The sequence below is a fragment of the Budorcas taxicolor genome, chromosome 4, assembly GCF_023091745.1.
Source record: "Budorcas taxicolor isolate Tak-1 chromosome 4, Takin1.1, whole genome shotgun sequence".
Taxonomy (NCBI): Eukaryota; Metazoa; Chordata; class Mammalia; order Artiodactyla; family Bovidae; genus Budorcas; species Budorcas taxicolor.
In genome coordinates, this window is record NC_068913.1 from 24,943,817 (window position 1) to 24,959,696 (window position 15,880).

Here is a 15,880-nt window from a genome sequence, read left to right on the forward strand (position 1 = left end):
CCACTTCTAAATATTAGATGTATCCACAAAGAAAAGCTCTTGCTCCCATGCGAAAAGTTTAGCCAAGAAATATACATTTACATGTATGCACACACAAAACCAATATAGCTTTATATACCAGTATAGGAAGACTTTTTAAAACTTCATAGCAGAAAACATTGACAAATTTAAAAAAATCACGTTTTGAAAACAGCAATTTTGGTCTATTAATTTTATTTATAGTGTATAAATTACATAATTATATATGGGAGAGCTTTTGAGATTAATAAGTCTAAAGAGAAAATTTTTAAATTCACAGTTAATTATCTAATGAGCTATGATGGGGCAAATATAAACTCAATTATCTTAACCATAAAGTTAATTCTCTGACACTAAAAAAAGTAGCCTAAATAATAAACTTTCCTAATACCTATGTTACCTGAGTGTGTAATTTAACATGTCTACTTTAGAATAATTATAATAATAAGAGTATCAGCTGACTTAAAGAATACCAAAATAGTTTGATATCTCTCAGATTAGAAACAGTATATATCAATCATAGCTACTAGTATATTTTAAGTATGTCTGTAGTTATAAAAGGAAATTTTAAAAAATGTAATGAGGCAGTCTACAATGATTAGAAAATATTTTAGAGCAGAAGAGAGAGAGGTTATTACTTTCTGTGCAATTATGTAATGTTCTAAGTGGTGTTGGAGAAGACTATTGAGAGCCCCTTGTACCACAAGGAGATCCAACCAGTCCATCCTAAAGGAGACCAGTCCTGAGTGTTCATTGGAAGGACTGATGCTGAAGCTGAAACTCTAATACTTTGGCCACCTGATGCGAAGAGCTGACTCATTTGAAAAGACCCTGATGCTGGGAAAGATTGAGGGCAGGAGGAGAAGGGGATGACAGAGGATGAGATAGTTAGATGGCATCACCAACTCAATGGACATGAGTTTGGGTGGAATCTGGGAGTTGGTGATGGACAGAGAGGCCTGGCGTGCTGCGGTCCGTGGGGTCGCAAAGAGTCGGACACGACTAAGCGACTGAACTGAACTGAAAATAAATCATACTCATATAGTATTTAGATATCATGAGTAATATATTCTAAGCAAGCAGAATCAAATTATAATTTTAAGTGAAAAAATATCATCTGAGCATATGCTTTAGAGATAATAGCAACTGAATGGGGATCATCACAGAAAAATGTGGAGGCTTTACTTCATTAACTTGAAGGTAAAGTTAACACTTAACTGAAAATAAATGCTGTGGCAATGCCTACATTTATTTTCAAAATCAAAGTAATTTATTTAATGACTATATTGTATTCCTATGACTTCCTATGCAATGTTATATGCTAAGTGATTAATGTAGATGTACTCTTTTAGAAGTAACAGGCACTTCAACGTGAACAAGAGTTTCTCGATTTACTATCACTGCAAGCTACATTTTAAGGGCTTACACTAGTGAACTGTTTGGGTTTTCTGCGAAGTGTAAATGTGACAAATAGGAATAACGCTATTCTTACACACTGGTCAAAACTCTGCAAAGTCACTATTATTTTATCCTGCTTATTCTGTGCCACATAACTTCTTGTTTCCCTAATGCCTGTCACGAAGGTAGACAGTATAGGCTTCAAGTCTATCCCAATATGAAAATGTTAATGCAAAGATCCCAATTCCAAATATAAGAATATGAGACAAAATAAAACGTACGAATTAACATTAGTATGTCACTCTCACAGCCCAAAATGGTATTTATAACAATACAGATAGATAATGACCTATAATTGTAAGTGTGAAAACCTTTTTTGCTTACGCACCTCAGGGACTGAAACTCCTGAAGTGGGCAGAGTCTGCTGAAAAAGAGAAGTTCATATTAAAGCCGAAAAAAATGTCATACTGAAAGCAAATACCATGAAAATTATTATACCACTATACACTTGCGAAATAATTGAGTACATTACAAATGCATTTCTTTGTCATAATTTTTCTTCTTACTCTGTTTAATAAACAAAGATCTCTTCATGAAATAAAGATCATTCTAAAGCAGAAGAGATCATGTTATAGAGTTACTTATTCAAAATACAATTTCATATGTTTAAAGTAGACTAATATTTGGTCAATTTCACAGACCTCTCTATAATAACCGTGATATATTACACTCGTATTTTGGAATGAGACCTCATCTCCAAGTTCCATTATCATTCATAAACCATTCTTACTAACTTTTTAACTGGCCCATTTACTCAGCCCACTATTTCACTTTCCCGTCCGACTCTCAATCCTATCTCAAAAACACTCATCTTTTTGATGTAGATACAGCTATGGAGTTGAATTAATTTGTGATATTCTGGAAATAAAAAGTATATATTCTATTAATAGCAGTAAGAATTCAAAATATAATGAAATAAGTAGAAAATTTTACTTGAGGATAATTATTACAAGATTAAGTTAAATACACTGAAACCAGTCTTTGTGACAGTATATCTCCAATTATCCACGATCCATCCTTTTCTGAGTCAGATGGGGCATGTTTTGTTGCTGTTTTGTTTTGTTTGTTTGTTTTGTTTTTATTTTTTCTGGCAAGAAACAGAGATTCATTTACCAAAGTCCAAAAGGCTGTGGCCTATGGGACTTCATACCATAAAACACAAACCTGGACGAACAGGTGATAAATTACACTCATCATACTAGATAAATATTTTCTTTGGTTCAAGCGGGAGTAGGAAATGTTGATAGGAAGGTAGTTCTTGGACACTGTGTGTCTCTAGAAAGAAGAGAACACTCGGAATATTTGAGTTTCCTCTCCTGTACCAAGCCATGTGAGGAGAACTCCCAAAATGAAAATGAAAGAGCTAAGAGTTCAGATATTAGTTTACTCCCTTACCCAGTAGAACACCAGAAAGGAAGCAAAACCCAGAAGAATAAATGCCTACATGAGAGGTTCGTGGCTACCTGTACAGGGATGGACTAGAAGGAGCCAATACACCCAAGAGCAGAACAAAACAAGTGTAGGACAGCCCTAGAGGAAATCAGTGTTCAGGAATAAAACTCTTTTTGCCTGTTTATACTGTGAAGGAGGAGAGTGAAAAAGCTGTCATAAATTCAACATGGAAAAAAATATCATGGGGCATCATTTCATGGCAAATAGAAGGGGAAAAGGTGGAAGCAGTGACAGATTTTTTCTTCTTAGGCTCCAAAATCACTGTGGACACTGACTTCATCCATGAAATTAGAAGATGCTTGCTTCTTGGAAGGAAGGCTATGACAAACCTACACAGTGTATTAAAAAGCAAAGACCACTTTCCCAACAAATGTCCATACAGTCAAAGCTATGGTCTTTCCAGTAGTCATGTATGGAGGTAAGAGTCAGACCATAAAGAAGGCTGAGCACCGAAGAACGGATACTTTCAAATTGTGGTGTTGGAGAAGACCATTAAGAGTCCCTTGGACAGCAAGGAGATTAAACCAGTCAATCCTAAGGGAAATCAACCCTGAATATTCATTGGAAAGACTGATGCTGAAGCTGAAGCTCCAATCATTTGGCCACCTAATCTGGAGAGCCGACTCACTAGAAAAGACCCTGATTCTGGGAAAGATTGAAGGCAAAAGGAGATGAGGGCTTTTTTGGATACAATCACCAATTCAATGGACATGAACTTGGGAGAACTCCAGGAGGGACAGGGAGGCCTGGTGTGCTGCGGTCCATGGGGTTGCAAGCAGCTGGACATGACTTAGCAACTGAACAACAATAACAACCACAATTCAGCACTAGAATATATTTCCAGAGAATAAGCATAAAATACTGTAGCCACAGATTTCCTTCAAAAAAAGTTATGGCGTCTGGGAAGATGAACTTGGGACAACTATCCCATTAACAGGAGAAGCCTCTGGGGGCCACTGATGCTGTTTCTCAGATGGATTGACAACAGGTTTGATAGAACTTTCATTGAAAGCTTCTGGTGTTGATAATATGCTTGACTTCTGAGCCCAAGTCAGTCAAAATAACACCCAGGGCAATTGGAGGTAGGGAAATTGTGTGTGTTAGCTTCTATTTGGGCCAGCTCAGAGCATCTTGTCAGTCTTCTACCTTTCTTGCTTCTTGGTTGAAGTTTAGATCTAAATAAACATTTAAAGACACAGATGTAGCTCTTCTATCTTTATTACAATATACCAATGTGTGATCTCCTTAAATCCAGATTAAGTGGCTTATCCTATTCTATGGCAATGACCTGAGAGAGTCTCCACGGACTCTCAAGAAATCAAATAAAGATGCTCAACCATGCTACACATGGACATCACCAGATGGTCAAAATCAAAATCAGACTGATGATATTCTTTGCAGCCAAGATGGACAAGCTCTGTACAGTCAGCAAAAACTAGACTGGGAGCTGACTGTGGCTCAGATCATGACTCCTTACTGCAAAATTCAGACTTAAATTGAAGAAGTTAGGGAAAACCACTAGGCCATTCAGTTATGACCTAAATCAAATCCCTTACTATTAAACAGTGGAAGTGACAAATAGATTCAAGGGGTTAGATGTGATAGGCAGAGTGCCTGAAGAAGTATGGATGGAGGTCTGTAACACTGCAAAGGAGGTAGTAATCAAAACCATCCCCAAGAAAAATAAATGCAAAAGGCAAATGTTGTCTGAGGAGGCCTTGCAAATAGCTGAGTAAAGAAGAGAAGTGAAAGGCAAATGAGAAAAGGAAAGATACACCCATCTGAATGCAGAGTTCCAAAGAATAGCAAGGAGAGGTAAGAAAGTGTTCCTAAGAGAACAATGCCAAGAAATAGAGGAAAACAATAGAATGAGAAAGACTAGAGATCTCTTCAAGAAAATTAGAGATACCAAGGGAACATTTCATTGCAAAGATGGGCACAATAAAGGACAGAAATAGTATGGGCCTAACAGAAGCGATTAAGAAGAGGTGGCAAGTTACACAGAAGAACTGTACAAAGAAGATCTTAATGACCGAGATAACAACAATGGTGTGATCACTCACCTAGAGCCAGAAATCCTACAGTGTGAAGTCAAGTGGGCCTTAGGAAGCATCATTACGAACAAAGCTAGTGGAGGTGATGGAATTCCAGCTGAACTATTTCAAATCCTAAAAGATGATGCTGTTATAGCGTAGCACTCAACATGCCAGCAAGTATGGAAAACTCAGCAGTGGCCACAGAATTAGAAAAGTTGTTTTCATCCAAATCCCAAAGGACAATACCAAAGAATATTCAAACTACTGCATAACTGTACTCATTTCACAAAGTAATGCTCAAAATCCTTAAGCTAGGCGTCAACAGTATGTTAACTGAGAACTTCCAGATGTACAATGTGGATTTAGAAAAGGCAGAAGAACCAGAGATCAAATTGCCAACATCCATTAGATCATAAAAACAGCTAGAGAATTCCAGAAAAAATGTCTACTTCTGCTTCATTGACCATGTTAAAGTCTCTGACTGTGCAGACTACAAGAAACTGTGGAAAATTCTTCAAGAGATGGGAATACCAGACCATCATACCTGCCTCCTAAGAAACCTCTATGCAGGTCAAAATCAAGAGTTAGAACCAGATATGGAACAACAGACTGGTTCCAAATTGGGAAAGGAGTACATCAAGGCTGTAGATTGTCATCCTGCTAATTTAACATATATGCAGAATACATCATGTGAAATGCCGTGCGGGATGAAGCACAAGCTGGAAACAAGAGCAGGGAGAATATCAATAAATTCAGATATGCAGATGACACCCCCCTTACAGCAGAAAGCAAAGAGGAATTAGAGAGCCTCTTAATGACAGTGAACTAGGTGAGTGAAAAAAGGCTGGCTTAAAATTCAACATTCATAAAACAAAGATCATGGCATCTGGTCCCATCACTTCATGGCAAATAGATGGGGAGACAATGGAAACTGCGACAGAGTTTTATTTTCTTGGGTTCCAGAATCACAGTGGATGGTGACTGCAGCCATGAAATTAAAAAATTCTTGCTCCTTGGAAGAAAAGCAAAGGCAAACCTAGGCAGGGTATTAAAAAGCTCAGACATCACTTTGCCTGCAAAGGTCCATATAGTCAAAGCCACGGTTTTTCCAGTAATCATGTATTGATGTGAAAAAAAAAGACTGAGCACTGAAGAACTGATGTCTTCAAACTGTGGTGCTGGAGAAGACTGCTCAGAGTCCCTTGGAAAGCAAGGCAATCAAACCAGTCAATCCCAAAGGAAATCAACCCTGAATATTCATTGGAAGGACTGATGCTGAAACTGAAGCTCCAATACTTTGGCCACCTGATGAGAAGAACTGACTCATTCGAAAAGATCCTGATGCTAGAAAAGCCTGAAGACAGGAGGAGGAGACAAGAGAGGATGAGATGGTTGGATGGCATCACCAACTCAAAGGATATGAGTTTGAGCAAACTCTGGGAGATGGTGAAGGACAGGGAAGCCTGGCATGCTGTAGTCCATGGGGTCACAAAGAATCAGACATGACTGAGAGATTGAACAACAAGGGCATGAATCTCGTATGCCTTCTATACCAAGTGAAAAAACTACAGTTATCAAATGGTTCAGAATAATAGCCAAGTGTAGGGCAAGAACTTCAAATAGCTCCTGTCCACCCCAGCACTACCAACAAAGAGATAAAACAATCTACGTAAGTCATTTTTAGATAATTATTGGCATAGAAATATAGAAAGAATTATTACTGATTTATGGAATAGCTAATATTTTCATAATAATATTATAAATGTTGTTCTTATCTTAGAACTTACCTGCTGAAATATTTAGAGATATGGCGTCATACTAGCTGCAATTTACTTTCAAAAGGTCCAACTTAATAAATCATATATTAGTGTGTATATTTTTATAAAATATATACACATGCATACATATAACCATATATACATATATAAGAATCATTAAAAATTCAATCATTTTATATATATATGTATATATTTCATAAGAATGACTGATAATTTATACAAGCTTGGGGATATACTGGATTCATATGTATTGTGTTTGAGAATACTTGCAATGAAATTTGTGGAAAAAATTGATCTCTCTTTTTCTCTTCTACCTACATCCTCTAGTTCCTAAAAGAGTGCAAAATCTATAGTGAAATAAAATATATGTATGTGTGTTTAAATATATATATATACATACATATATACATTTTCCATGAAAACATGGCAAATTCTTAAAGTTTAGGTGGAGACAGCATGATGTGCATGGCAGGCAGTAATGAGCACTATTTTCATGGAGATTCAAGAGTTCTCTTTTCAAAATTAAAAAAAATTAGGTATTCATCCAGGTTGCTGGGAGAAAGAAGCAGAGAGACACACAGAGGGACCATTTGAAAATAAAAAATAAAAGGAGGTACTTCAGAAACTTTTTTCAGATGAGGCAGAAGCTTATATAAAAGCTATTAGTCTTTTCCAAATCTATTCATTTTGAAAGTGAAAAGAAAGAAAGAAAGAAAGCGAATGTCTCTCAGTTGCGTCTGATTCTTTGCGACCTCAAACTATACAATCAGTGGAATTCTCCAGGCCAAAATACTGAAGTGGGTAGTTGTTGTCTTCTCCAGGGGATTTTCCCCATCCATGGATCCAACCCAGGTCCCCCGCATTGCCCCCAACTAAGCCACCAGGGAAGCCTAAGAATACTAAGAAGCCTATCCCTTCTCCAGAGGATCTTCTAGACCCAGGAACTGAACTGGGGTCTCCTGCATTGCAGGTGGATTCTTTACCAGATTGCTTTTGGAGGGGCCGTTGAGAGGGGAGGGGGGCATGGTGCAGGTTTCCCTGGTGGCTCAGTTGGTAAAAAATCCGCCTGCCAAGTGGGAGACCTGGGTTGGATCCCTGGGTTGGGAAAATTCCCTGGAGAAGGGAACGGCTACCCACTGCAGTATTCTGGCCTGGAGAATTCTCTAAGCCACTATTCACTTTGAGGGAGTGTCAAATGGTGAAAAAAAACAGCTTTGAGATTGTACTCACAGGGGTTTGGAATGCAAAAGTCTATAGGGACCAAGAAGATAATACAAATAGGCCCAATGCCACAAAAGGCAAAGACTGTGCCAAGTTGGATAATAAAAATCCGATTTTAAGGTATCCCCCATGAAAACACTATGGGGTGAAATTGAAGCCTGGCTGCCATTTTGCTATCACTTTCATAGAGAATCTGTTACTTACAGATACTCATGTTTGTAAGCTTCATCTTTCTCAAGAGTAGGGGGGATGTGAGTTATCTACAGAGGGTGGGTAAATTTGGCAGAGAGGTAGTAGAGAGGAAGAAATTAAGGAAATAGTACAAATTTTGTCACTATTTCCCAGAAAATGGGAAAGCAGCTGATGAATAACAGGATCAAGAGAAATTAAGAGCTCAGTGGGAACTAAAAGTAATAAATACATAAGAGAGAAAACAACCCGCTCTGAGAATTTCACCATCAATGCTCAGCCATCTGATAGCAACACTAGAAATTCACTCCAAGAATAAATGTGATGGAAACAACATATACATGAGCTTAGTTTCAATCAAGATATGTAGGCAAGGAGTATACATTAAATTAACTTGCTTATCAGTAGCCTGAGTTACAATAAGAAAACATGGCATCTGGGAAAAATAAAAAAAAGCAACTTGACAGAAAACAAATTCAGAAATTTCATACTTCTTTTTTTAATTTCTGTATATAATTTTTAAATATCAAGGGTGAGCAGAGTAAATGTTTCAGTTTTTAAAAAATTATCATGAATGTGTAACTCTATATGTAATGTATTTTTAATCAGAATTAATACAAGAGATGTGTATTGTTTTATTTAAGCAAATGTGAGGTGTGACTACAGAGGAATGTGATTGATTTTATTTAATCAGTACCATTTTAATATTAAACAGAATACAAAGAACAGATAATTAGTTTAAAAGATACATTTGCCTTCAGGGCACTTATTAAGTTTAACTTAATATTAAGAATTTTTAAAAATCCTATTATTCTTAAGTATTGAGATATCTCTTGTCTTCATATTTTCTAACATGTAATCATTTTAAATTGACAATTTAATTCAAATTATCATAAGACAAAGGAAAAATCTTTGGTGGAGAGATTAGAAGTTTGACAATGTTTAAAATATAATCATAGTATAGTGCTAGCATTAAAAGGGTCATAGTTATTTCAACAGAATACCAAATTAACAGAATTATATCATTAAATGTATTTGCTTATTAAAAATGTCTGCTGCTGCTAAGTCGCTTCAGTCGTGTCCGACTCTGTGCGACCCCAGAGACGGCAGCCCACCAGGCTCCCCTGTCCCTGGGATTCTCCAGGCAAGAACACCAGAGTGGGTTGCCATTTCCTTCTCCAATGCATGAAAGTGAAAAGTGAAAGAGAAGTCACTCAGTCATGTCCGACTCTTAGCGACCCCATAGACTGCAGCCCACCAGGCTACTCCGACCATGGGATTTTCCAGGCAAGAGTACTGGAGGGGGTTGCCATTGCCTTCTCCATAAAAATGTCTAATTAGTTATAAATCATTATTAATTATATTAATACCTTATACCAATATAAGAATATTTATACATTTTTGAAAATGCTTGTGGTATCATTTAATCCTCCCAGTAAAACAAGATATCCCATTTTCTAAATTGGAAAATAGAATCAAAAAGCTTAGATGACTAGCCAAGAAATAAAGTTAGTGACAGAATTCAAACCTATTGCTTCTCTGTGCAGGAGTCATTAAAACAAAAGCAGACTTAACAAAAACTTTTTTTCAAAGCTTTTGTTTTATAACCACCTCTATTTTTTAAGTGATTTGGAAACAGAATTAGTTTAAATGTTGACAAACACAGCCAAATAGTTATAAACCACAGTGTTTTCCTGTTCTGACTGAGAGAACAGGCTTGCATGTCAGCATGGATTAGTTAAATACAAAAACTTTCAGTGCCATGATAAACCTAAAGTGTCCAAATAAAGCTACTGGAGTGGGTTGCCATGTTCTTCTCCAATGCATGAAAGTGAAAAGTGAAAGTGAAGTTGCTCAGTTGTGCCGACTCCTAGCGACCCCATGCACTGCAGCCTACCAGGCTCCTCCATCCATGGGATTTGTCAGGCAAGAGTACTGGAGTGGGTTGCCATTGCCTTCTCTCTGCACTGCTTATCCCTAAGAGGGTAAATTATTCCTTCCTCACACATGATAAATTATATATATATATATATATATAGCTCGAGGACATCTCTAGGTATAGAAACCTAATATGTTTCTAGGAATTTTATATTTTACATTGAAGTGTCATAATTTATTTAACTTTTTATGATTTTGCACATTCTTAAGTATGTACACTCACAAATCTGAACACAATACAGATTTTTAAAGGAAATGGATCAAAATGATTTTTATGCTTTCATTGTTTATTAACATCTTTAACCAAAGGTTATTTCAATGTATGGCAAGTGTATCAGAAGAAACATGATTTGTTTCTCCTTTCCCCTGGCCCTTGACATATTTGATTAATATGTGAGAAGGAGGGATGGATTCAGAGTTTGGGATTAGCAGGTGCAAACTATTATATATAGAACAGATAAACAATAAGATCCTGTAGTATCCTATAATAAATGAAAAAGTATATGAAAAAGAATATGTATATTCATCATATATAATGAACATATATATGACGAATATATATATTCATTACAAATAATTAATATGTATATATATGATTATATATATATATATATAAAACTGAACTACCTTGTTGTATACCACAAACTGAAATACCACTGTAAACTGACTATACTTCAATAAAATTTTGTTTTTAGAAAATACACATACTGTAATCTTATCCAGTGTTCTTAGCCTAACCACTTCTCACTGGAGCAAAATTTTGAACCTTGCACCAACATAACTTTAAAGATAAACATATTTTTAACTGAGATGATTTCACTCTCTTACAATCACTCACAAAGGTGTTCTATTCTTACTTTTGTTGATGTGATTGTTTCTGTGTGTTTGCAGAGTATGTTCAGGAGATACTGAAGGGAAGGGCTCCCTCCTTATCTCAATAAGCTCACTCAATATTCGTGCCTGTGTCCAGAAAGAAAGCACACTGAACCATCTGGGAATGCATACACCTGGTAAAATGGACAACTGGAAACAAAAGTGGTGCCAAATGTTTTCAGTGTAAATATTAAAAATGTTTAATGGTGATATCAAAATCATTTCAAACATCACTATCTATATATAAAAACAATCAAGAATAATGTTATCGTTTGCCTCCCTGATTACATAATGAAATAAAGCCACTAGAAATATTATCCGATTTGGTTAGGTCTCATAAAATTATCAGAAGCCAGTACAGTGAAGGGAGTGTTTTCAATTTCTTTCTGGCTGTGATTCACAATAAATGTAACTTCACAAAGACTGCTTACATTGCTTGCCTACTCTCTGATCTATTATTCTCTTTTCATTTCTTTTCTCCTCTACTTTACTTCAGTACTTTTCTTCAGCATTTTTCTTCTCATTCCTTTTTGGAAGGTCTAGATGCCCCAAATTTATTTCATATCACCAATTTTGGAGGATGGTAGTATAAACATAAAAGATAAGTTTACAACATGGGATTCAGGGTAAGGCAGGTATTGCTTCTAACACTTGCATGTTGTGTTAACTTAGTATATTCCTTCTTCTCTCTAAGCTTCACTTTCCTCAAATGCAGAGGGAACATCATCATTATATCACCTTCAGAATTAAAAAGATGTCTGGCAAGTAAGTTCCCAATTAATGTTAACTGTTTTATGAACTGTAGAACCCAAACCTTTCTACTGCCTGCTCAGGGCTCAGCAAGAAAGGACTGACTGTATTTTCCTTATCAGAAAACACTTTTGTTGCTAATAAGGACATGGTACCAGGCAGATTTATCTTTTAATGAAAGGATGTGAGGATTATTAGAAGAGAGAAAGAAAGAAAGGGGGTGGGGGTAAAGAGAAGTGATCAAAGCAGAAAGCAATGAACAAAAAGGAGAGGATAAGCGAATAGTTTTAGAAGACAAGAGGGTTGGAAAAAGCTAGCCTCCTCAATCTTGGAGAATGTCTCTTCCAAAATCTGAGCAAAGGAAACAATGAAATTGAGTAAACAAAGGATGAGAACCAATATTTAGACCATGTCCTCAGACTTTGGCTTGAAATATTACAAAATTCTAAATATCAGATTTAAACATCGCCAAAATGCATTCCAAAATGAAACATACATGACTTATTGGTTATTTTTTCAGATAATTCTTTACAACACTTACTTTATAAATAGATAATTAAAAGTTACCTATTTGTGGGAATGTAATATAATTATCCTTTGAAAGTGGGGGGCAAGAGTCTGAATGAAATATGGTAGTTTGAAATAATAAAGCACCCTAATACAGTAGATTAATGTCTACTGAATTTACATCCATTAAATGAGTAATTCTTCCTGCTATGCCTATTTTTTCTCTCAACAAATATATGAACCTGTTCTAGAAATGTACCATTCATTGTATCTTTAGTGACTCACTTTCTAAAATACAGAAAAATCTCTCAAGGTAATGAAATAATATTGATAATAATATTTAGAATTAAAGCATGAGGCTGCTAAGTTTTCCTTTTCATCAATCTTGGAAAATACCTTGAATTTAGAAATGAATAAGTTATAATGAAATTTGCTTTCATCCTTTGCCCCTCTAAATATCCGCTGATCTCACACCAAAGCATTATCTAACCAGGTTAAAGTCCAATTCTGTATTCACATTTGGCTTAGATTCAGTTGAGCTAGAATTTTACACTGACTGCCAGTCAACCTTATCATGAACTTTCATTATGTGCATGTAATTAATTGGGTCCAATGAACAATATCAGTACTGAGTTATAGACTCTTTTCCCCCGACCATATAATTAGAATATAATTACCCACAGGATATCAGAATGATGCAAAACCTTTCCTCTAAATGCGCCCTCATTAGGAAACAAGTCTCAATGTACATTTATTCAATCAGTGTGAATTAATTAAAATGTTACTGAAATAAAAGAGGGCAGCGATAAAAAGTATCTGATATCTATTAAGAGACTATTACTGGGGCTCTGCATGCACTTTATATTTAATCCCATTTAGCTCATGTAGGAACTTAGCCATGATGTTACATACATCCAGCATGTTAGGAAATCTGAGTAAATGAGTCAGTGTGTGCCATTATTTCTGAAAAGAGCATAATACAAAATGCATATACACATCTTAAAGAATCTGGATAAAATGCCAGAGGCCCCTTTATTCCCTGATGAATCCATAAATTTGTTATCATCACATGGAACATATTGGGTGGAAAAAAAAATATTTTTAACTTGAAGTATTCAGGCAATTAGGTGTTCATCTCATAGCTTTTTATTTAAGTCTCATCTATTTATTCTAATCTGGCTTAGGAGATAATGGTTGGAAAGGCACTATTTTCTTTTAATAGAGAAGATATCCTTAATTACTCATGCTAGATCAAGCTCCTTCAATTGTATATTTCCTTTAAGCAGAAGATTCCTGTGTACCTAAGGATATATTCCTTGTAAGAATACATATAATATCACATCACATATTCTGATTATACAAAATATGGAAAAAATAGTAAATGCATAAAGAAGCCACAGGACATAAGATGCATATCGCACAAGAAGCTGCTGATTCACATAAAGTCATTCTTCCTAAAAGCTATTTATCTTAGTTTAATACCTGGCATAGTGTCATATACAATAAAATTTTACTGAATAAATTAAAAGATAAATAACCATCACACAAAGGAATACTCAGCATTATTCGAGAGCAATATCATAAACAGCAGCAAAAAATTTTAAAGCTATGTAGCATCTCTGTATATTTAAGTTAAACAGAAAATTTTAAACCTTCTATATTACATAATCCCTCAGACATTTTTAGCTTTAGAAGTAGGTTTAATAAAACTTTATCCTGGTAATCAAAATTCAGTATTCATACTTACAAACAAATATACAGAGGAAATTTGTAATGGAAATTCTGAATGAGCTCTAAGATAAACTAAGCCATCTACAAATTGCTCTTTTTCATACATGCTTTAGAAGCAAACTCCAACCAATCTGTCAATATTGATAATTATAGCTTACTTTTTATAAGATATTTTAACTTCATAAATTATATATTTGTAAATGTTCTGAGTGCATGTTATATTTACAAAATGATATAATGCTTCATTCAGATATTAGATTGATCTCAGGAAAACCCAAAACTGAAAGAAATAATGGACTCATTCTTGCTAAGCAAGGAGATTATCACATACTAGTTTGCTTTATTTTGAACATAAAAGTTTTTTTAGAACTTCAGTTAACAGATATGCAACTATGGTTCCTTACTGAAAATGCTGCGATTTGAGTAGCATTAACTAAAATAGCACAGGTACTAATAGTAATCACCACAAAAAGAACAAAAAAAAATCTAATATAATACGAATAATGTAAAAATTGCATCTTGTAGTATAAATGAATTTTGAGAATTAAGAAAATATTTATAATATTTCACAGGAACTACTGTGCTACTTAAGCTATATCCTTAAAATCCAATTTTAAATATAATTTAATATCCAGGAGAAAACATCTTAATTCTCCCAGAATTTTTAACTGTTTGCTTAAACTCTACCTGCAATACCACTTTAAACATTAGGCATTTTACAGTACCATCTATTGGATACTTTATATAACTACAACACCATAACAATCACAAATTTTTCAAAGTATAGTAACAATTTTAAAATACCTCAAGTGCCACTCCAAAAATACCATGCTAACTTGACATTCACTAATATTATCATGACACACTTCAAACTCAATTTTATTAGCTTATAACAATAAAATTCAGTTATCATAGGTTATCTACGATTTTTTAAAATATAAGCTTTGTTACTGCATATTCACTTTAATTTGTATTTAATATTTCTATCGTTGTGTGATGTATTTTCTTCCTGACTCAGGAAAAAGAGAGTGATGACTGTTTGGAATAAAAGAGCTGACTGTTAGTCATTAACTCAGTAAATATTCGTTGAGCACCTATTATATGTCAAATTGAATTAGGTGCTAAGCATAAAGAGATACACCATTCCTGGTACATTGGCTTTGAGGCCTCCAAAGGAAATTTAAAATGTGACATTGAGTATTCAGATCTAAAGTGTGTAAGGGAGAACAGATATATTCAAATGCAGTAGTTGTGCTCATGAAATTGGATGAGGTAATTTATATAGAACATAATGACATGAGAATATAACTTAAAATGGGCATCTACACATATTTAAGAATAGAAAGAGGACTAGGAGTTTAGCGATGTGGACGTGTGGCTAGAGAAGCAGGAGCTAGTAGAAATGCCATAGTTGAGTTTGACAGAATATGACAACAGAGCATTTCAAATACTATCAAATACTGTCGAGGATTCAAAAAAGATCATCCTTGGAAAGCGTGTCTCGTAGATGCTGCTAGCAGTCCAAAGCAGATCCGCAGTTACTTGAACAGAGCATTGATCCCCAACTGCTCTGAGTATTGACGGCTGAGAACTCCCAGCTATCCCGTTTTCAGCAGAATTATCCTTTGCTCATCGGAGCAGGCTCTCCAGGGAGCACCTCCTATTCTGCAGGAGGCCACAGCTAATAAATGACTGATACAGCTAGTTTTAGAAAAGGCAGAGGAACCAGAGATCAAATTGCCAACATCCGCTGGATCATGGAAAAAGCAAGAGAGTTCCAGAAAAACATCTATTTCTGCATTATTGACTATGCCAAAGCCTTTGACTGTATGGATCATAATAAACTGTGGAAAATTCTGAAAGAGATGGGAATACCAGACCACCTAACCTGCCTCTTGAGAAATCTGTATGCAGGCCAGGAAGCAACAG

At 35.4% G+C, this 15,880-nt stretch overlaps 1 protein-coding gene across 1 annotated transcript in view; it reads right to left on the reverse strand.

Moving 5' to 3' along the window:
• DGKB (diacylglycerol kinase beta) overlaps positions 1 to 15,880 on the reverse strand; it is a 796,797-nt gene that overhangs the window by 555,554 nt on the left and 225,363 nt on the right. Inside the window, exon 13 of the mRNA XM_052638442.1 lies at positions 1,805 to 1,840. Coding sequence (XP_052494402.1) covers positions 1,805 to 1,840 — 36 coding nt within the window. The remainder of the gene's footprint in view (positions 1 to 1,804; positions 1,841 to 15,880) is intronic.